At 38.3% G+C, this 22,536-nt stretch overlaps 1 protein-coding gene across 1 annotated transcript in view; it reads right to left on the bottom strand.

Annotated features, from left to right (window-relative positions):
• Positions 1-20,389, bottom strand: part of TMEM135 (transmembrane protein 135) — a 153,142-nt gene extending 132,753 nt beyond the window's left edge. The window contains exons 1-3 of the mRNA XM_010004415.1: positions 20,345-20,389; positions 18,358-18,485; positions 11,926-12,018 (exon numbers count right to left, since the gene is read on the bottom strand). Of these exons, the coding sequence (XP_010002717.1) occupies positions 11,926-12,018; positions 18,358-18,485; positions 20,345-20,389 (266 nt within the window). The remainder of the gene's footprint in view (positions 1-11,925; positions 12,019-18,357; positions 18,486-20,344) is intronic.
• Positions 20,390-22,536: the final 2,147 nt, after the last annotated feature.

The raw sequence follows: 22,536 nt of genomic DNA, 5'->3' as shown, positions 1-22,536 counted from the left end.
AAAAAAAAAAAAAAAAAAAAAGCAACAACAATAAAAAAAGGACTTGCCTGACAGTGGTAAGAATCCATATACCATACTTATGCTTGTGGCAATTTTACCATAAAATAATTCAACCACAGCAACACTCAGAGAAAATTTCCAACAGAAATCAAACACCTTCTCTTTCTCCAAATAGCCACAGGGGAGGTAGCACGCATCACAGAAACAGAGAATCACAGAATGGTTTGGGTTGGAAAGGACCTTAAAGACCATCTAGTTCCAACACCCCCTCCATGGGCAGGGACACCGCCCACTAGATCAGGTTGCTCCAAGCCCCATCCAACCTGGCCTTGGACACTTCTGGGGATGCAAAAGCTACAACGTCCCTCAGCAACCTGTGACACTGTCTCAACACCCTCACACTAAACAATTTCTTCCTAATGTCTAACCTAAATCTACCCTGTTTCATCTTAAAACTATTATCCCTTGTCCTATAGCTACATGCCCCTGTCATTTTTAAGGTATTTGTCTCTCAGAATTCACTCCTCCTTTTGAGTATTTCTCTCTTGCATGTTTTGCCTTCCCAGTCCATCTGACACACCTAACACACAGCACTCCAGTCCCTGCATTTTTCCGATCAAGTACCCATTTTGGCAATACTAAGTTTAAAGCACTGTTTTTTCTGTTCCCTTTTTTCAGTTAAACCACAAACCTCTCCAAGTAGACATCCTGAAATCTCAATATTCGCTGCAATTAATTAAACATATCTGAACTACTATAACTGCATTTTTTACAAGTCTTGTGCTTTTAATGATCACATTTTTTTTCTTACTCAAAATTAGGGGGGAATTACTACAGCAAGATGAACACCACTGCGTACAAAATTCACATAAATCGACTAAACGGACATTTATCAGTGAGAACAGTTCTAGGTGTGAGCTGCAACAGTGACACAGTAAATTCACACCTCAGGGTGAGGTGCACATGAGGGCAAGCACAGCAGGAGCCATACCCTGCTACAGCTCTTGTAACCCAGCATACAGCAACAAGCAGAAGAACAGATGGCTTAGGAGAAGCCTGAAGATGGATAAAGCAGCATGTTAAAAACCTTCATGCATGCAGTTAAGAGAACATATTCTCTGATTTAACAGGCTCACTGAGAGGTTATGTTCTTCCACATATTAAAATATCCATATTGAAATAGATTATGTGGAGGCAAAAATACACAAAATAAAAAATATCCAGCTCACTGTTAAAACAAGAAGGATAGTTTTAGCTTTTCTATTAAGCCTTCTAACTTTATCTCCAGTCCAAAAAATCATGTACCTTACTATTTGCTTTTCCAAAACTATTCTTCATCTTGCCAAACCAACAAGCCTGACATGAGAGTTAGTAAGCACTAGAATGAAACAAGTCAAACTTATCTTTTCTTGTGGCCTTTATGACAAGGTCTGAACTACATGTGGCTTTAACATAGTGGATTTATGAAAAAAATACATTTTTACATGCTTCCTACAAATTCAAGTTTGAATTTTATATGAATACCACTGTTCATTGAGTCTACTGCATATTCTGACATTTATCACCTTATTTATAATCAGTGATCCTTTTTTTTTTTTTATTCTTTGCAAGTCTAAGAAATCACAAATAAAGCTACTTGGAAAAGAATAAGTGGATTCCAAGGTACATATGAGAAAATGAGGGGAAAAAAAAAAAAAAAAAAAAAAGGTAGAGCATTTTTACCAGGGTGTGTAGCAATAGGACAAAGAGCAATGGTTTTAAGCTGGAAGAGGGAAGATTTGGGTTAGATATTAGGAAGTAATTTTTTACTTCGAGGTTGGTGAGACACTGGCACAGGTTGCCCAGGAAAGCTGTGGCTGCCCCCTCCCTGAAAGTGTTCACAGCCAGGTTGGTTGGGGGTTTGAGTAACCTGGAATAGTGGAGGGTATCTCTGCCCATGCAGGGGGGTTGGAACTAGATGATCTTAAAGGTCCCTTCCAACCCAAACCATTCTATGATATGAGTCTATGAAAGGAAATAACTTGGCTATATTGACTTGTTATAGGGAAATTAGAGGATATTTGACCCTAAAAAAACAAAATAAAAAAAAAAATAAAAAAAAAAAAAGCAGCAAGCATTAACTCTGGCTTTAATTTCTGAGCATAAACCATAATGGTTTATAACGGCTCCCCAGACAGGATTTGTGGTCTGCAAAAACAGGAAGAATTCCTCCCCAAAGCTTCCCTCCCTACACCACCACTCTAAAACTCACTGTTTTATAACCTGCAAAATTAAATCAAACACACAAATCACAGGTTTCTCCTGAAAAGAAAAAGGTCAAAATGAAGAGGCCAGGTTGTTGGGGTTTTTTCTGTGCACTACAGCAGTTTAACACCATAAACTAACCAACTGTAGATCTGGACTTGTGATTGCACCCCTGTAATAACACAAGCACTACAGATTATGTTTAGGGTATCGTTAATCTCTCACACCCACCAATTTCCTACTGACAGCTGGAGGCCAGCAGCAAAATCCTGGTGCAAAAGTTCACTCAAAATCAGCAGGAACAGAAAAGCTTTCAAAATAATGCTGAAAATTATGAAAACAGACCTAAGCAGTAAGTTTTCAAAAAAGAAAATTATTACTTTTTGAGCTTAGTAAATACCAGTTGCAAGTTTTTTACATGAAGATAATATTCAGGAACTTCATGTCAAAAATGCAGTTTAAGGAGCCACAACTCAATATTTTTTAAGAAATTTTCTATTTCAAAATTTTGGGTTATTTCAAGTAGGAAAGAGACACTTTACAGGTTGCTTAAAACTGCAAATCATTAATACTTGCTTTGAGCACATTGCATGTTAAGTAAAATGTTTTTTTGCAAATACTCAGAATTCGTTATTCTTAAAAGGAAGGAAAATAAACTCAACATTTTCTATGATTTGAACACATGCCAAAAGAGAGTATGAGAAAACTGGAAAGGGAAGGAAGCCAAAAAGAAAATATATCTACAGTAAATGCATTCCAGCTAAATTAGTACCAATAATTCTTAGTTTTCAGCTAGTGCAGCACAAGATAACATCTATAGCTTAATTTTTTAACTATTTTATACTCTATTTTATACAGATTTTCTTTCAACATGCCCTCCCCTCTTTCTTTTCTCCCAGTTTCTCTATGGCATCTACAAAGCCAAGAGTCAAAACAAAGCCTGACCTACAGAGAGGGGGAAAATTCTTAATTAAAGTGTGATTTAACCTCACAAGATTCCATGAAGAGATAAAAATCAGATTCCGAAAAGCTTATTATTTTCAGAAAAGGATTGACTCCTAGATAACAGAAGAATAACAAATTAATCAAACCTCAGGAAAAGAAATGAAGGATTTCCAGCAATTTTTTAAATTATTCACATTCTTGGTATAGAGGGCCTATCTAGTGTTAAGTAAGGCCTCAAATAACAATTTCTTTGGACTGTTGATAGTAACACAGAATTGTTTTTAATCAGCTCAGTCAATCAAAAAGAAAACACACAGTTCTTTTCTGGGCACCTTCCCAGTTGGGACACAACATGCTGCTTGGCCACTCTGTCTGGAAGGTATGCCCATAGGGCACACAAGCAAACACTGTGTCTGAGCAAAATTGCTTTGGAGATCTTTAGCAGCAGCAGGTCACTGCCTCTTCATATTTTGCTGGCAATTCCTACTGTTTCATAGCAAAAAGACGACGTGATGGACTAAACAGTTCATAAAAATTAGGAAGAGCAAGACAGAGCATGGAAACCTCAGAACTGCAGAAGAGCAAGACAAGGCACTGAAAATTCAGAGTTGCAGAGATAGGCAATATTCACTGGCCTTGGACATATATTCAGTATATTTTAGGAGTGACAAGGCCAAAAAGAACAAGAAAAAAAATTCTCATATAAGGCTACTACTCTAGCAGACAGCTTAGGCTTGTCCCAACATCAGTGGAAATTCATCCAGTGCTTGACCTGTTGTCTTCTACTCTCTAGCCCTTCCCAAGTGTCATTCACCCATACCCTACCTGCACATCTCAAACCCAGCTCACAGCAGCTCCGTGAGAAGCAGCTCCAGAGGCTTCGCCAGAAGCCCCTTGAAATAGCAGCCTTTCCCTTCCCAAGTCATATTCTGTGCCCAGTTTAAGACAGTCCATTCCACAATACAAGTGTTTTTTTTTCAATAAGCTACTCAAATAACTAGATTTTTCATCTATTTTGAAAGTCTTAAGCAACACAATGCATTTTTTCCAGTCTGTCAAACTGGTAGCTATCAGTTTGTTTGCATGTTTAGAGTTAATCTTCTGTTTAGACTCATGTTTCAATGGTTACATTTGTGCTCAGACCACACTGTTGACAAAATACCTGAATATGCAAAAAAAAAAAAAAAGCTAAGGTGATAAATCAATCCAAATCACAGAGAAGACTACTGTCCTTTTTGACATGGTGCTACTAATTTCTACATGCCGTTGTATTCAAAAGCAGCAGATCAGCTATTCCAACAGAAGTAGGGTATGAATTTAGACTTAACAACATACAGAGCCACTTGTGTGGGTTTTCTTCCTCCAAAAGGAGCCAAAAGGCAGCATGTCAAGTAATGTAAAAACAGGCTTCAAATTCAGTTAGAAACTCTGAGTTAGCTGTCCAGAAGATGAATTAATGCTGTTAAGAGTGTGCTTACATCTGTAAGGACCTAAAACACAAGGGGTCCCAAGGAACAGCAGTGCCAGAAGCCAATGTAAACCTTTTCTAGGAAAGTAGGCAAGCCCTACTTAAGGTTTGACTGAGTGTCTTTCCAATACATCCCTACTGACTGAGAAGTCAGTTTCTGGCAGGGCATCAGTATTCCTTGATGAACTGTGCCAGATACTACGGATATTAGTGTAACATTTCGCCTATCAAAAGGAAGAAAGAAGCTATTTCCAAGACCAGTTTCAACTTATTATGTTTTAACTTTAAACTCAAAGTTCAAAAATGCCAGGAGGCGATATTTTAGCTAGTTCCTCAGTCCATTGCTCACAAGGAATGAGTAACAGACACTGAAGAAGAGCTTAAAAAGAAAAACTTATAACTGATGAAGCAATGTGGAGTACATACAAATTCCTTCAAGTAGACAAAATGATGCTCTACTAACAGACAGTCCATATTGCTTCAGTCTTTTATTAAAGTTGGAGCCGCCTGGATTGTGATGACAGGTACTGGCCCAAATTCATGAGACCTGTTTTATGCTTGCCTTTAATGCTGTGCACTCTGTTGTTCCTACTTTTCAGACAGACCATCTTTCAGAGAAGGTTGTAAAGGTATACACTTCACAAAAAAGTTTCAATCTGGAGTGGGGGTCATCTGATTACAAGAAACACTATGCAATCCACAGAACTTACTAAAGGAAATAAAAACATATCATTTTTTCTGTCCCGGGATGTGGAAGGGAGAGGGCAGGAAGGGGAAGCAAGATGTTTAACCACAATACACTGCTGTAATCTTTAGCACAGAAAACCCTTGCGTGGCTAAATATAACAAATCATTCTCATTCTACGTCTCTACCTCCACACTTTTCCTCCTGCAGTAGCTAACAATATTAATTCCTTTGGAGCAATGAGGCTACAGGAATGAGTCACTTCACTTTCAGAGGGTTTATAGGTGTGGTTTACACGAAACAAAGATTTTTAGGTCCTCTCATCTGTACTACCTGAAAAAAATGTCCTATGAGCAGATCTGAGGAACATAACACAAAAAAAGTCCCCTCAAAGACTTTCAGCCATTGTACCAGAGGTATGGTAGGCACAGATGTTATCTAGCCAGGTAAATGTCAAGCTTTTCATTGCCACATCAGCCAGCACTACAGCCAGCTCACCTAGGCACCATCTGAAGTTTATTCTACACTAGCAGAATATTTATTGTGCCCCCTCTGGGAGCTGCATGTTACATGCAAGCATTCAGACACAGAAGATGTATTAAGTGTTTGCTTAAGCCAAGGAAATCCAGATGAGTGTCTCCTGGATGCTAGTGCCGAGCAGACAGAACAGAGTAATTAATCCACTCTTGTGCCATTTGAATCCAAGTCATACTTGCAGAATAGTCCAACGCTTAGCAGCAGTCTGAATTTTAACATTTTATCTGTAGGTATTTCAATAGAACTCCAAGCTCTCTCAGGTTTTTAGTGGGGTTTTTAGTGTTAATGATGAAAAGTAGAATACAAAATTATATTAATACTCAGATGACTAAATCACTTTTATTTAGTTTTCAGCCTACAAAGTAAATATTTCAAAAACACATTTGCCAAAAGCAGCCCTTAAAATAATAATTAAAAAAAATTAAACTATGATCAAGTCTCAATTAGTTATGGAGCAGTGCAGGTAGAGCTAGCTACACAGAATCACCTGGGATCTATCAGAGTTTGTAGCCTGACCTTAGCACTGCCCTTTGTCCATCCACGCTGGCCCCATGTGAACTGACAGAGGTAGTGCAGAGCTTAATGGGTGCTGCCTGTGATGTCTTTATTTTACTATTATTCATGAAGTAACCTCATGGATGGTTCTCTGCCTAAGCTGGTAAATCTTCCTGAAACTCAGGGAACTGGAAACCATTGAGCAAATGCAACCAAATAGACCTGCATGATCCAGGTCAGCCCCAACTGTAACAACACTAAGATATAATAAACCTGGTCTGTAAAGACCCACTCAGGTGTCTTGGCACCCACTCTTCAGCATCCGCAGAATCACAGGTATGTATTTTATATGCAACCTTCCAGCAGGCTTACTCTATCTGCCTGTGTTATCCCAGAAAATTGATTCTTGACTATAAAATTGTAGCTGCTCTTCCGCTCCTCCATCTTGTGCAAAACTTCAAGGGCCACACAAGCAAGCTGGACCAAATTTCTCCAATGCCTGAATACCAGAGGCTGAAAAATCTTCAAAATTGGTTGCTGAAGACTTCTGCAGGCATGGTGACATTTTTTCAGAAGCTTGATTAGTTATAACCTGGGCTGATTGATTACAAATGCCTGGGACTCAAATCACTGATTCCTCAAGGATCCTTCTTGCTCCATTCACAACTAAAGGATTCACCTTGACAAACTATCCATCTAAGGTGGATGAAATCTAGCTAAGACCATTATCTAGCCTGACTTTTTATAAATGAGACACATAGTGGTTATTCACTCAGCTGGTTGGGAAGAGTTGACTGGTATGAAACAGAAACACACATTTCAGGTGGTTACAAAAGTCAACATGTTGACTGTAACCACTTCTTTTCAAAAGGCATGCAAAAGTTTAAGGATTATACCTATGTGCACATACAGAATCAAAAGGAGTAAAGGGCAGGGGTGAAGGATAGCCTGATTGTAGGAATAATCAAGAGCACAGTATGGGAGAGAGGATCTTCCTTGCATAAAGAACAAAAGGGATTCCACAGCTGAATTAAATATAGCACTGTTCCCACACTTGTGCTCCTGTAACTCGGGGATCCAGGCAGTTCAAGGTCAGTATTATTAAAGACTGAAATAAAAAATAAAAAAGCATTTCATTACTCCATTTTTTCTTCATTCTTATTAGTCAAGTCACCATCTTCAACAAGTATCAGTCCAATGTTTTCCTTAGTCCTCTATATACCAAAAAAAAAATTATTTTAATGGACCTACTTACAAATATGTTCTATTTCTTTAGAGCGTACATTTTATCATTACCATACTGCCGTATTCTTCCTTTAAAATGTATTTAGACTAATGGCATTTATGGGAAGCAAATAACCCTAGCGGCAACTGAATGTTTCATCAGGAGAACCAAGGTACAGCCTAAAAATTCAACATTATAATGTTTCTGCCACTTTTCTAAGCAATACTTAGCAATACTTTTGTTTGCAAGAACACTGTGTATATGTCTATATATAGATGTTCTCTATAATGTTCACTGCTGCACTATATCACTTTTTAAATGCACATGCTTCCAATATTTGAGTCCAGCATAGTGAATTTTTTTATGAAAAACACCCAGTTTTCAACTAAAAAACACGCTGCCAATAGTTGCCCTGAGCAAGATTTTACAACCAAATCATAAAAGCCCTAAACTTAAAGTTTTATAATGCCATCAGTGAAACAGTCTCAACTGTAGCGACGAGACAGGCGCCGCTATAATGTTAACAGCCAGTAAGTAAACATTAATGCAGCCTAAGGGGGGAGCAGAGGGCAATCCCAGAAGAGTCCCCTCAGAACTGCCACAGAACTTTTAGATGGCTGTAGTTAAAACTTTCTTTGGCTTAATTACATACAAAGGACCAAGGGGGTGGGGGGAAGTTAGCCAGGCAGTAAGACAATTAATTTCATTAAAACTGGAATTGTGTCCCTTCCTAAAGCTTTAGTTACAGTTCTTGGAACTCACATTATTTTTTTAACAAGAATCCAACAAACTGACGTTTATCATTTAGCTAGTAGCAAAAAGCAACTTAAAGGGTTTTGAAACATCTGTAGATCTACAAAACATATAAGAGAACATCATTCTTTTCCCTCATAGTAATCACAGAGGTCTTAAATACAGGCTCTCCACTGAGCTATCAGACTTCTTTGTCTCAGAAAACAGTAAGGTACAACCCATCTAATCAGATTTCCAGTAACAGGCTGCCTTCAGCCAAGTCTCAAATCACATTTCAGCAGTTTCATTCACAACAATTTTAACAAGAATATTCAGTTACTTCCTTGCCTTCTAACAGTCTCCATCCTTCTAGAACAAGGTAGTACCATGTTTTTTAGACTAAGCCGTGTACTATGTGCTCTGGGCTATCTTTGCACTCCTCAGAGCATCAAACGTGTACCAGCTGTGCACTTAATAGACGTCAGGATTGTCATTTATAAATTCTGCACTGGCCAGTAAGAATGCTTCCTCCTAATCTGAACAGGTAACCCACACTGCTTGAGAATAGCAGAAAAAGGCAAAAAATTCTGAGTTACTCCTACTGAAGTAAGGGATTACAGGCAAAAATATGAATCTGGGCAGTACAAACACAGAATTCATAGAATCATAGAATCCTAGGTGTTGGAAGGGACCTCGAAAGATCATCTAGTCCAAAATTCCATGTTTATGTACCTACCTTCAGCTATTACCTACGAAAATAACTCATATCAAAACATTACTTACTCAAAATAGCGTGACTAGTTCTCTTCCCATAAGCTCACAGAACATTCATATGTACATATACAAAAAAAGTTTACAAGTGATCTTACTCCTTTACTGTTTCCACAGAGGCTAATAAACTTGTTTTCATAGACAGGATAACCATATTTTATAATCACCAAATAGAATACACATGGACACGCTAACATGCAATCTATATCTTCATAGAACTGTAGTACTACAATATAATGCAGATAATTTCCCAAGACTGAAATTTCTGTGCAATGTTACCTCCTTTTTTCATTGTCAGTGCCACACCAATTTGCAATTATATATTACACAGAGACAAACTATAATCCAGCTAGTCCTGTAATCCATTAGACAACTTGCTCCTCCTCAGGATTAGAATGTGCCTAGACAAGATACCCGTCTCTTTTTTCCCATCATTCTGTAAGAATTATAAAATGTACAAGGCTGGCACACATGAATAGCAACACTCAAAAGAAAATCCGATTTTACAAGTTTACTGTTCCCAAGTTCAGGACTGACAGGGATGCTGTGCAAGCAAATGCCAGTGAGGTACTTAAAATAGGGTATCCAGTTGGGAAGAGATTAAATTATTAAGTTTAATGTTACTGCCAGCTGCTAGTAGCAATCTAAAGGGCTAGAGATATGTCTTCTGAACTCAAATTCAGACTTTTTCCCACCTGATTTTTCAATACAATTTGTTGTAAGCTACGGAGGATACAACCGAAAACGCCACTGTGTGTCTCCATGTTGAACATCAGCTTCCCAATAGAGTACAGGTCTACCAACATTTCATTTTGCCCACAACAGAAGCTAACAAGCAAAAAGATGTGAAATCAGAAAGTCTGTCAGCAGGAGCATTTCACACACTATACATAGTTAGCAACTCATAATAATAAATAATGTTTTAAAAAGAAATGTTTTCAACTACCTTTTGATGCCATTTAGCAATTCAATTTTTTTTCATAAATAACAATGATCCAACATGTTCAGCTTTCTGCATTTTATATGATGCAATGTTAAGTGAACTTCTTAGGAAAAATACCTTAGATCACACAGTTTGGATTCTGACAGAAAGAATAACTTTCCAGGAATTAAGTGTTAAATATTATTCATTACATACCTGTACCAACCTACTTTTGCTATTTTCACACACCTCTATTTCAGCTTTTATTTCTTTCAGACTTCAGATACTAAACAGAATCCAGATAGCCTGTCAAAGCTTTCATACATTGCCACTAAGACTTCTAGAAATCCCCATTTGACATAAAATTTCTTTTGCCTACTCTTTTTGCTACACTTGACAGACATAGGATTGAGTGCAAATTGTTCAAAGCTGTTCCACTGTTAAACAAAAAGCTTGTATAGGTTTGGACTCAAAACCAGTTTCAACTCTTGACTCCCAAACACTTTGAAAGCTACAAGAAACTAATACCTGGACAACCAGACTGATTTCTTCCCCTTTAGTGCTATCTAGAAATTTTAGAAGTCTGACACAGAGAATCCTCACATTGTAACAGATCTGTAGGAAAAGTTAAGCTAGTGCTGTAAACATTTGCTCTCACAGCAAAACAAAACACTGATGCCAACAACACTGTTAGAGTATAAGTAATGATACAAAGTTCTACCAAAATCTATCTACCCTCTTAGGAAATAAGTGCAGCAAGATGAAAAGCAGCCAGCTAGAAAGGACATGAAAAATACAGTTAACTTATTTAGCAACATTATTACAATTATTTTGTCTATAGTTACAAAAAATAAAGTGATTTAGAGGTGCTTCCACCTTTCTAGAACTTCTGATTCATCCTTAATCTTTAAAAACAATGGATATTCATCCTTTTAACAGCACCAAACTTTGTCAATCTGCCTAAAACTTGGACTGAACTTTGCTTACTCCATGACTGAAGTTTAGGAATGGGACCTGACAGTCACTCAATATGACATACATGTATTTGCAGTTATTCTGCAATGACTGCTTAAGAAAGTTTCAGATATTCATAGTAACCCAAAGCGCATTCACATCATCTCTAATACTAAACCCCCCTCATCATTTTTTAAAGAGTAATCCCTTACATTACGCTTTTGTAACCCCCTCTACTTGGAAAAAAACTAACTAGATTACTAAAGCATCTCATGCCATATAAAAGTAATTAAGCATTGTAACTTTCACTATTGATACAAACTAGCAATATAAGTTGAATTTCAAAACATTAAAACCTTACAACCCAGGACTTCAAGCCTGACACCTCTCAGGGTCACACTGCAACGGCAGCTTTTGGCTACTGTTGGAACACTCAGAGCTTCTTCCCTCTTCTTCACACTTTCATAAGGAACCTCCCCTTGACATCTGAATTTTGGCACCATTCCTGAACAACTTTGCTTTCCGTAACATTACATTCATCCAATTTGGATTACTTCAGCTTTTCCATTTTTTTTCCACAACATCCTATTACTCCTCTATCTTAACTTAGATCTCAAGGTTAACTGAAGTCATCAGCAACTTTCACTAGCATGCTCCTTCTCTGTGACTAAATTTAAATTAAATTTTAAAAGAAAACCAAACACAAAAGAAATACTGCTTCAATAGGAAATCCTAAAAGACCTAACTACACATTAAGCAAGAAAAAAAATACCACAAACAAGAAACTTTCAAAATTTAAATCTAAGGTTGCAAAAGACACTATTTCAAATTAATACATTTCTAGCATTCTTAAACAAAACCAGTGAATTGTCAAATTCCAATAATCAAATAACCAAAACAAGAAATATTATTACATAAAACTGAAAATCCATAAACACAATCTCTACCTGCTTTTCCTTTCGATGAGAATTGCCATGTAAGAAGCAGGTAAAGCAGCACCAAAGCCAGGAGACCAAAAGTAGAATTTTCCAAGTATCTTCCTGAAAATGTAATTTGTACACATATTATATGCAAAGCAATGGAAACATTCATGTACAACACCGTATTTTACCTTTATCACAAATTACACATTTTATTTTTTCTTTACATTATTCAATACTTAAAAATGACCACCACTTGTCCTGGTTTGAGCCACTGTCTTATCAGCTTTAGTTAGAACACATCGTTGCTAGTTAAAAGAAAGCTTACTGAAGGGGGGGGAAAAAAAAAAAAAAAAAAAAATCAGTACAAGGAAAATTGGCTTCATCCTGGCTCAAACCAGGACACCGCTAATTATATTTTTTACAGTCAAATAGTTCTCAGAGGGGTTCCCAAAGTGCTTCCTAAGCATTAAACACCTGAAACACTTCATGAACATATAAATTTCATTTAAAGCATTACTTTTCTCCAAAGAAAGCATTGCTTTTAAGATTGCTTTTATGTGTCTGAAAAGTTTCAAATATTAATAACAGGAAAATCTTCTGAAAGAACTTATTATTGGTCCTCTCTCTGCTACTTGTCCAAATAAACCTTCAAGATGATGTGCCTTGTGGAATGTAGGGATGCAATTAGATGAGCCAGGAATCAAATCAAAGTATTGTAATATATGTCACACTCCAAGAAAATAATTACCTGAGGCTAAAAGCAGCAAACCGCTCACTTACAGTAAGCCAAGGAATCAATCTGTACGTTATAATTGTAAGTGACAGTGATGTCCCAGTTCTATTAAGGTGGGAAAGTTCTCAGTTTTTGCAACCAGAGCTGGACTTCACTCAAAAAGTCCACATCATTTCAGCTATCAAAATTCCTCCAACAGTAAGAGTTGAAAAAAACAGTTAAACAAATGACAACATCTAAAAAAACTACTTTTATAATTTGGTCACTTTTAAAGGAGGAAAAGCAAAATGCCTGTGAGACAAAATGACACCAGCCACATCTGGTCTGTTCAGGACACCTGCACCTTCAAACAAATTCAGGTTGGTCACAGAAGTAAACAATAGGCAGGCAGTCATGAAATGTGGTAGCATGATAATAAACATACTTCAATTACACCAATGTTGCTCAGCTGATAAGCACTATTAGTCCAGGAAAACAGTGTTACAATGGAGTAAAAACACAGAGAACAAAATACAACAAACAAAATGGGAAACATACTTTCTTAGATAAAATTTCATGTTGACAATACAGGAGAACAAAGATAATTAATCAATACCATCTGATTAGCTGACTTTCATTCTTGCTGTAAAAGGCATGAGCAGCCTCATGTCAGACTTCTCCTGTAAAAATAACATGACCAGTGAGCAATGCCAGCTTATGTTCAGAAGGGAAAAGGGCCAGTGTATCAGCAGCAAGTGATGTAATGGCAATTACACACACTGTTCATTCCCACGGCTGCAAAAGGATAATTTCTCAGGATGACAATGCCAAATGCTGCCAGAGCTAAAGTTCATTATTAGGACTCTCTTGGAAAGCAATTACTGTATGAAGTTTCAGAAAAGTCATTTTAAACTGCTTAGTAAGTATGAACACATCTTAGCAGGCACACCTGTTAAGTAACAGAACAATGTATTTTCTGTGGGAAAGAAACAGGAATTTGTTCCTCTGGCATGGTTTAGAATCCTTCTACAAACGCTCACATGTTCAGTTTGGTAAGATTTTAGAAACAGTCACATATTTTACATAATAAAACCTACTGAAAATTAAAATGTGCAATCAGTAAATGAAACATTTAAACTTCTGCTGAAGTAAATGAAAACAAATTTGTGTCATTATTTGCATGGTTATTTTCACATGGTCTATGGTTAGAAATTGGAATGAGAAATATGAATTATTTCAGGTTATGCATCTAATTGCTCAATGTACAACTGTATCCAAACCTCAAAGGCTGGTTGATACATACAGTTGAATCAAATTAAGCAAGCTAATGTGAAGTTGTATGTGGACAGACTTAATTACTGTAGTTGCTAAACTAAGAGAACCATGTCCTCATGAGATTTTGCACATAATAAAATTGAAAATCTAAAAAATAAAATAAAATATAACTAAATCACACCTTTCATTGAACAGATGTAATGCCTGTCAACATCGGAGCCTAGCACTTCTGTCTGAAGCTCAGACAGATGTAGTCTTCTGGATCTCACCAGAGGAAAAGATTACAATTCCCAGCTGGCCTGTCACACATTTGTAACAGAGATCATCAACCCCACTGCTCTGCCAACAGAGCAGCCTGTGCACAATCCCTAATTCACTTCATTGAAAAAAAAAAATGAAGAAAATAAAAAAAAACAGGGCAGCCAAGTTAGCTTGGTAACCCTTTCTAGAATGAGAACATCTATCAACAGCTGAACAGCCACAGCCAAAGCCACTGCTGATACTGGATTTAGGCTTCTTTGAAATTTTGCCCATCTCTGAAATGGTAAGAATATTAAACAATGATTGAAATTACTTTAATTGCCCTTTCTTGCCTTGTTTTACATCCTTGAACATATTTGCAGCATTTACAATTTTGGTGGTTTCCCCTAGCTGAAAGGAAGTAAATACTAAGAGAGCATCAAAAAGATATACTAACACAAGCAAGGCTTCTCACTAACAATTACATGTCATATTTAGGTCTTCTAGTTGTAACTGGATAACTAAGGTGTATTTTCAGTATACACAGTGCCTGTAGATTCACTGGAACTCTGGGATAACGGTATGAACAGGTGAAGTGGTCACTTTATCCAGGACACTCTATATGCCTGCCAACACGTCTCCTTGGTGCTAGAAAAGAAAGAAGCTGGCAACTCTTCTCAAATCAGGAATTGTGCAGGTAAATATGAGGTTAATGTGGCCAGCTACAAACGATACGTTGCTTTAGCTGAGAACTCCAAGAGGGTAAGATCAGGCAGCATGGGGTTTACTGGGCAATTTTTTTTCTGAGTAACTGCTGCTTCTGCTGTAATGTACCTTCCTAACATAAAAAGATACAAGCAGCAGGCATCTAATTATTCAAATCTATCACATCTGACTTCATCGCCGTCTAGAATCAGATCTACACCGTTGAGGTCTCCAAGATCTCAGACAATCTCTTTGCACGGTTTTCATTCAGGTTCAGACATAAACAGGCCCAGTTCTGTAGAACAGCACCGAGGTACTGGTATTTCTTTGACAGATTGAAACATAAAATAACAAATTGCATTCTGAGCTGGAAAGTGACATAAAATTACTCTTGTTCTCAGGGACTACTGAAAGAATTACACTATACCCCACAGAAATTAATTCAAGGAATCATAAAAGTTAAAAAAAAAAAAAAAACACAAAGAGGTTTCAAAAACATAAAAAATAAAAAAATTGAAGTCTGACATTTCCATCCTCCATCATCCACCCAACATCAGATGAGAGAAGGAAGCATATCCAGCTCATGCTGCAAGACAATGTTGATATTAAGTACATTCCAAGTGAAGGATTTGTCAACATTATGACCTCAGAAGAAGCTCTTAAGGAAAAAAAAAAAGGGTATACAGTATTCAACTTGTAAAGATGACATTGATTTCTACAGCCTTCTGCCTTGTTCTTATTTTCTCTCCAAATAACACCTACTTGACTCCTTGACCATATTCAAGTACTCTTGTTCAAAGAACCTGCCCATGACAACTCTCAAACACATTCCTGATTAACAGCAGCCAGTTTAAAGCCCATCCCCATGTAAGGACAAGACTGCTTTTTCTCTCCCAATGCATTAATTTAAGCTTTCTTTATCAAATTTCAGAAGTTATTTTAACCAACAAATATTTCTGAAATGGATGAGAGCCACTTTTAGATTTCTGTAACCTAAATAATCTTGTGCAATCTCTCACACTACTCTTCATCACTTTTTTCCAGATTCTTTAGGTATATCCAGGACAAAGGACACAAAAGAAACACCACTGGCAACTTCTTCCTATTATGAAAATTGATGATTTATCCCTTGTTTTATTTCATATTAACTACTCCCTAATCAATTACTAATTCCTGGGAGACAAAGGATCTTTCTTCTTGAAGAGTCCTATGACAATCTTGTAATTTGGGAATTCATGTATAATGCACCATTCAGATCATCATCAGATACACATTTATCCTTCAAAGGACACTAGCAAATTTAGAAAGTATGACTTTTGATAATTATGTTATCAATTGTTCTCTGAAATGCCATTTAATAGCTCTTACATATCTTATTCACTTAACTGCTGGGGCTCTGAATTTTATTCTGGTCAGAAAAGCTGCAAAATACTCCTTATAACTGGACATTCTTATACTTCAACAGGCACAATCCATAAGGCCAATACCTTCTTCTTTTGTCTCTAGTAGTAGTTTCTGCTCACCAGCTCCAATTAGAACCCTCACTAACAGGCTGACATTTTCTATTTGCAAGTCCTGCAGTTGCAGGTGGTGGGCAGTCTGCAGAGATCCTACTGGAGGTGACAACTCTTCTCGGCCATCTCTTTGTAACAGAAAAAGCACATTCATCTCCCAAGATGTTGGTTAGTTACTCTGCTGCACAGCTGTAAGAACAGCAGGGTAAGCACTTGCATGTATCCCTTGTCACATTAAATTGTTAGAATGGCCCTTTGCATGGTTTTGGCCTGGGTCAGCCCAACAGATGCTTCAAGGAGACATGCAGGGTACAAGGTCTACATAGACTCATACAATGGTTTGGGTTGGAAGGGACCTTAAAGATCATCACATTCCAACACACCTGCATGGGCAGGGACACCTTCCACTACACCGGGTTGCTCCAAGCCCCTTTCAACCCAGCCAGGGAGGGGCCAGCCACAATTTCCCTGGGCAACCTGTGACAGTGTCTCCAACACCCTCACACTAAAGAATTTCTTCCTAGTGTCTAACCTAAATATACCCTCTTCCAGTTTAAAGACATTATCCCTTTTCCAATCACTACATGTGCTTGCAAAAAGTCCCTCCCCATCTTTCCTGTAGCCCCTTCAGGTACTGGAGAACCACTATAAAGTCTCCCTGGAGCCTTCTCTTCTCCAGGCCAAGCAACTCCAACTCCCTCAATTAATCTTCATAGAAGAGGTGCTCCAGCCCTCTGATTATCTTTATAGTACTGTTCCCATTATCCACTGTGCATCTGGCCATGCTGTTTTGGTGGTCAAAACAACTTTAGACAGCTATGTTCCACATAGATGAAAGGGAAGCAAAGCCAATAGGCTTCAGAGTCAGATGCTAATCTCTTACCTGCTTAATTTAATAGCACAGGCATAGTCACAGATCTAAAAGACAGATAGCAACCTCTGCTAGAGAAACAGCTGAAAACCGTAAGTTAGAGAGTAAAATCCAACTACACCACTGAAGAAAGGCACTGCAGGTTCACAGGCAAGTACAAGGAAGGCCACTCTACAGCTCAGAGAATTAAAGATAATTAAATACAACTCAGATTGCTGAAAAAAAAATAATATTCTTTAGAGCCTGTTACTTAAATATTCACTTCTAACTTTGCAAATTATTTACTTAAAAAGCATTCCATGGCTCCTCAGACAGCTCCTCCTCTCCTCAGCTTTCTACAAGCTTTGAAGCAAAGTTTAGAGGCCTCTAAACAGATCTAGAAGTAGGGCATAATTGTCAAATAACTTTCAGAGAGGCTGTTCAGTGAACTGTTAGATAACTTTCAAAAATTCATAGCTACTGTAAAGCTTTACATGTATAGGTATAACATCTCTTACAATAAATGCATTTGGAAGTAGGACAATACCATGTTCATAAACAGGGAAGTTTTATTTTTAACTATCCTGATATTTATACAAAATATACACTGGAAAAAGCTCAGAATACAGAAATGCCTTTTATACCCATCTTCCAGAGCAAGCCTGTATCTTACAGGACCCCAGAATATGTGCTATATGCTGATATTCCTTAATTTATGACCACAAATAAGGAAAGTACAAACTTGGATGACTGGATAAAGTTTAGAATAATTAAAAGTCACAGCCCCTGCATCAGGAAAATAGAAACCAACATCCAATTACATCAGTTCTTTCCAGGAGAGAAAGATTAAGCCTTCTCAGTTCCCCTCTAGAATATATCTGAATTTCCTGCAACTAAGTACTTTGAATTAGTAAAACAAAGAAAAGGAATCAAAGTGAATAAATTGAGTTGTTTACTGATTTACAATATTACATAAATAAGAAAAAAAAAGTTTATATGCAAGTAGTAAGACGCAGAATAAAGATGATGGCACAGCTGTTGCTTTTCCTACTCCTACCCATTACAAACAGACCTATTAAAAAAAAAATACATATATAAATTGAAATGTTGCATTCAAACAGCTTTCCTATTACATTGCATTTATAGGACAGTATACTAACCTTAGAATGCAAAAGCAAGCAATATACAAGGACCCATTTGCTGTCAGAAAGGAACTTGATTGCAAGATCTCAGGTAGGAGTTTGTACAAATAATAGTCAAGTTTTCGTTTCCTGAGAATAGCTGCAATCTGAGGGAGGAGGGAAAGAAAAAAAAAAGGGGGGACAAACTTTAATTCAGTTAGGCTCTTTTTTGCAGGTTATAAAGAAAAATAAAAAAGGAAAAGGAGACCTGCCCATTTACATTGTAAATCAAAGCCTCTTAAATTTGCTGGTTTTATGAACAATACCACAAAGACTTCCTTTGAACTTGTTCCAGCTGTTACAATATTTATACCAGGAAATACATCAGGCAATCCTAAATGGGAAATATAGGCGGAATTTTATTACCTTGTTACCGTTGGCTGTAACAGTCAGAAACATTGCCTGCCAGATATCAGAACTTTTAAAATATGATAAATTTACACTGAGATTTATCTTCCAGACAATTGGACTACCACATAATTAAGGACGGAATAACATTAATCTAAATACAGGCCCTACACAGTGTCTATGAAGTGATGATATATTTCCAAAGGTTTTCTATTCCAATTAAACAACTGCAAGTCATAGAATCATAGAACCTATCACCAAGCCCAACCCCCTGCTGCAGCAGGAACACCTAGGGCAGATCATACAGAAACACGTCCAGACGAGTCTTGAAAATCTCCAGAGAAGGAGACTCCACTACTTCTCCTCTCTGGGCAGCCTCTTCCAGTGCTCTGTAACCCTCACAGTAAAGAAGTTCTTCCTCATGTTGAGGTAGATCTTCCTGTATTGTAACCTACTGCCATTTCCCCTTGTCCTATCACAGGGCACCACTGAAAAGACATTGGCCCATTCTTGACATCCACCCTTCAGGTATTTGTAGACACTGAAAAACAACATATCCAGGAAAAATTTTACAGAATTGGTTTGTTATTTCTAAAAAACTGCCTAAAAGAGAAAACAGGCTGGATCTAAAAAAATAAATTATATTTTTGGTCAGTTTTATGTAATTCCCATGTTTTATAAAGAACAGATACTCAATGACATTGAAAATTCTCAAAGTATTTTTTGTCCCTAGAAATTCTGCAACTGTCTAATGGGAAGGTGTAGAGTTTTCACAGAATGGTTTGGGTTGGCAGGGACCTTAAAGATCATCAGATTCCAACCTCCCTGTCACGAGCAGGGACGCCTCCCACTAGATCAGGTTGCTCCAAGCCCATCCAACCTAGCCTTGAACAGTGCCAGGGATGGGGGAGCCACAACTTTTCTAGACAACCTGGGCCAGTGTCTCACCACCCTCTTCCTAATGTCAGACTTAAATCTCCCTTCTTTCAGTTTTGATCCATTACCTCTTGTCTTCTTACTATAAGCCCTTGTAAAAAGTCCCTCCCCAGCTTTCCCATAGGTCCTTCAGGTGCTGGAAGGCCACTATAATGTCTCCCTGGAGCCTTCTCTTCTCCAGGCTCAACAACTCCAATTCTCTCAGCCTGCCTACATGGGAGGGGTGCTCCAGCCCTAGGAACATCTTTGTGGCCCTCCTCTGGACTTGCTCCAACAGCTCCATGTTCTTTTTATTTTGGGGGCTTCAGAACTGGACACAGTTCTCCCAGTGAGGTTTCACAAGAGCAGAGTATAGGGGGAGAATCACCTCCCTTAACCTCCTGGCCATGTTTCCTTTGATGTCACCCAGGACACGGTTGGCTTTCTGGGCTGCAAGCATACATTGCTGGCTCATGTTGAGCTTCTCATCCACCATTACCCACAAGTCCTTCTCCTCAGGACTGTTTTTGATCCATTCTCCCCGCAGCCTGTATTTGTGCTTGCAATTGCCCCAACCCAGGTGCAGGACCTTGCACTTGGCCTTGTTGACCTTCATGAGGTTGGCATGGGTCCACCTCTCCAGCCTGTCAAGGTCCCTCTGAACGGCCTCCCTTCCCTCCAGCATGTCAACCAGACAACACACCTTGGTTTGTTGCTTGCTGAGGGTGCACTCAATTCCATTGTTCATGTTGCCAACAAAGATGCCGAACAGCACTTATACCAGTACCATCCCTTGAGGAACACCACATGTCTCTGGTCTCCATTTGGACATTAGCTCTTTGAGTGCAACCACTGGTCAATGCTTAGCATTAGATGCTAAACAGAGTGAGCTTCATACCACTAGTACTGATGAGCACAACAAAAGACATCCTGTGGAACCAGTACTGTCAACAACTCTCAAAGTCTCAAATCCTCAATTTAAAAACATGGGGGAGAGAGCTGTTCTGAAACACTGTCCACTCATACTGAATGTCAAATAGATGTTTTGGATTCAGAGATGGGCTGAGGATCCTGCTAAATCTAACTACAGAAAAGTGCTGCCAAAATCTGTTTCCAAAATGAAGCCTGAACTAAGGATTGAGCAGAAATACATGCACAAACAGACTTCTGAAAATACATTTACACACTGCTTAATCAAGTGTCAAGACTACTTAAACCATACTGGATTAGGCAATAACGCAATCCAGATAATCTTTCTGTTGAAGGGAAGTCTTAACATACTCTGAACAGGGGATCACTAGTTGCTACCTTCTCACCTATTTCTAGCCTAGTGCACAAAGGTCATGAACATTCGAAATAAAATGACAATAACACAGACCTTCCACCTGAAGTGTGAAGCCTTGCTTCTTCAGTCCAAAGTGTCAGAAGTATAATGATATAAATTAATATCTTATAAATTAACAGCAAATTAAAGTAAAAAAAAATATATATTTCCGTAGCTTCTACAAGTTCTAGACTAGTATAAGTTTCTGGTTTCCCTTCTCTATTCTATTCTGATTCTGTTTGTGAAAAACAGAAGAGAACTGGCAGCACTGACATACAAACCAGTCCAAACTAAGCTAAATATTGCATACAGCTGAAAACAGGCAAGAGCAGAGTATGGAGCAAGCTCTCTGCCTCTCCTCCACCACCAATGGTGTGATAACATGATAAAAATACCAGAGGTATTTCTGGACACCATCTTGCTCTACCTTCTAGTTCCATACACTTCAGAAAAGTACCACTGAAGTTGTGGTTGACAAGACAGATTACGAAATCTGTCAGACTGCAGTGCTTCATGGTTCCTACTGCAACACACTTCACTCAAACTGTGAACTGTGCTGAAGGTCAAAGTCTTGCAATAAATGCACTGCTCAAGGCCTAGCAGTGGCCATCAGTAGCAGACAGTCCCATGGAAGGAGAAAGCATCAGGACATCCAGTAGATACTTCCTCAGCAAACTATTAATGTCCATGAAGATGCTAACAGATGTAGCCAAAGGTCCATAATTTACTGAGACTGCATGTAAAGCCAGAGAGAAATGAACATGTCATTGACACTATGGTCTCAGCACTCTAGCTATGAAAGGAGATTACGAATCCTAGGAAATCTTGACTTAGGCACCTCAGAGTGCTCTCTTTTCAGGACCCTAGTGTTGATAGCTGTAAAAGTTAGCTTGGGGTGTTACTCACTACAAGAACGGACTGCAACTCTGATTCAGCTCACTGAACAAAATGGTTGACTCTTGCATATCCAGGAATGGCGAAAAGCAGCTCCTTACCTCCCATTACTCTTATCACCCTTCTCAGAAATTTTGTTTCACTGTTCTCTTTTTGAGATGAAGTGACGAGAATTTTACAATCTAAAATTCTTTGATGCTTACAAATTATTGTAGATTTTCAGCTTTAGTAGGATAGTACAGCATGTCCACAGTATCAGTGGAACACTGCTGAGGGACATCCCACTGTGTGGGATAATGCCACAACTCTGCTGCTACATGAAACCCAGACACAATGCTGCCTCTCCCCAGGCTCGTGCTGCCTCACCTCACCTCCTAAACCACAAGTTTAGCTGTAATCCAGGGAACAAAGGCGACACACTCGCCCCACTGTAAAACTTTGATTTCACAAGAGAGAAAGAAAAGCACAATCCACTTCCAGTGCTGCCTCCTCCTCTATTTCTGAAGGCATGGTCTTTGTTCCGACCTGTATGAGGAGGAGAAAACTGCCAAAAAAATGTCTGGAACCAGGGAGAGGAGACTCCAGAGAATGCCAGTGGATTAAGACTCATGACTTCTCCAGGCAAACCACAGCAATGAAGCCATACCTAGCTCAGGGTGAAGAATGCTTGAGCACCT

Source organism: Chaetura pelagica, unplaced genomic scaffold (genome assembly GCF_000747805.2).
Source record: "Chaetura pelagica isolate M959 unplaced genomic scaffold, ChaPel_1.0 scaffold59, whole genome shotgun sequence".
Classification (NCBI taxonomy): domain Eukaryota; kingdom Metazoa; phylum Chordata; class Aves; order Apodiformes; family Apodidae; genus Chaetura; species Chaetura pelagica.
This window is presented reverse-complemented; position numbering and strand designations above follow the sequence as displayed.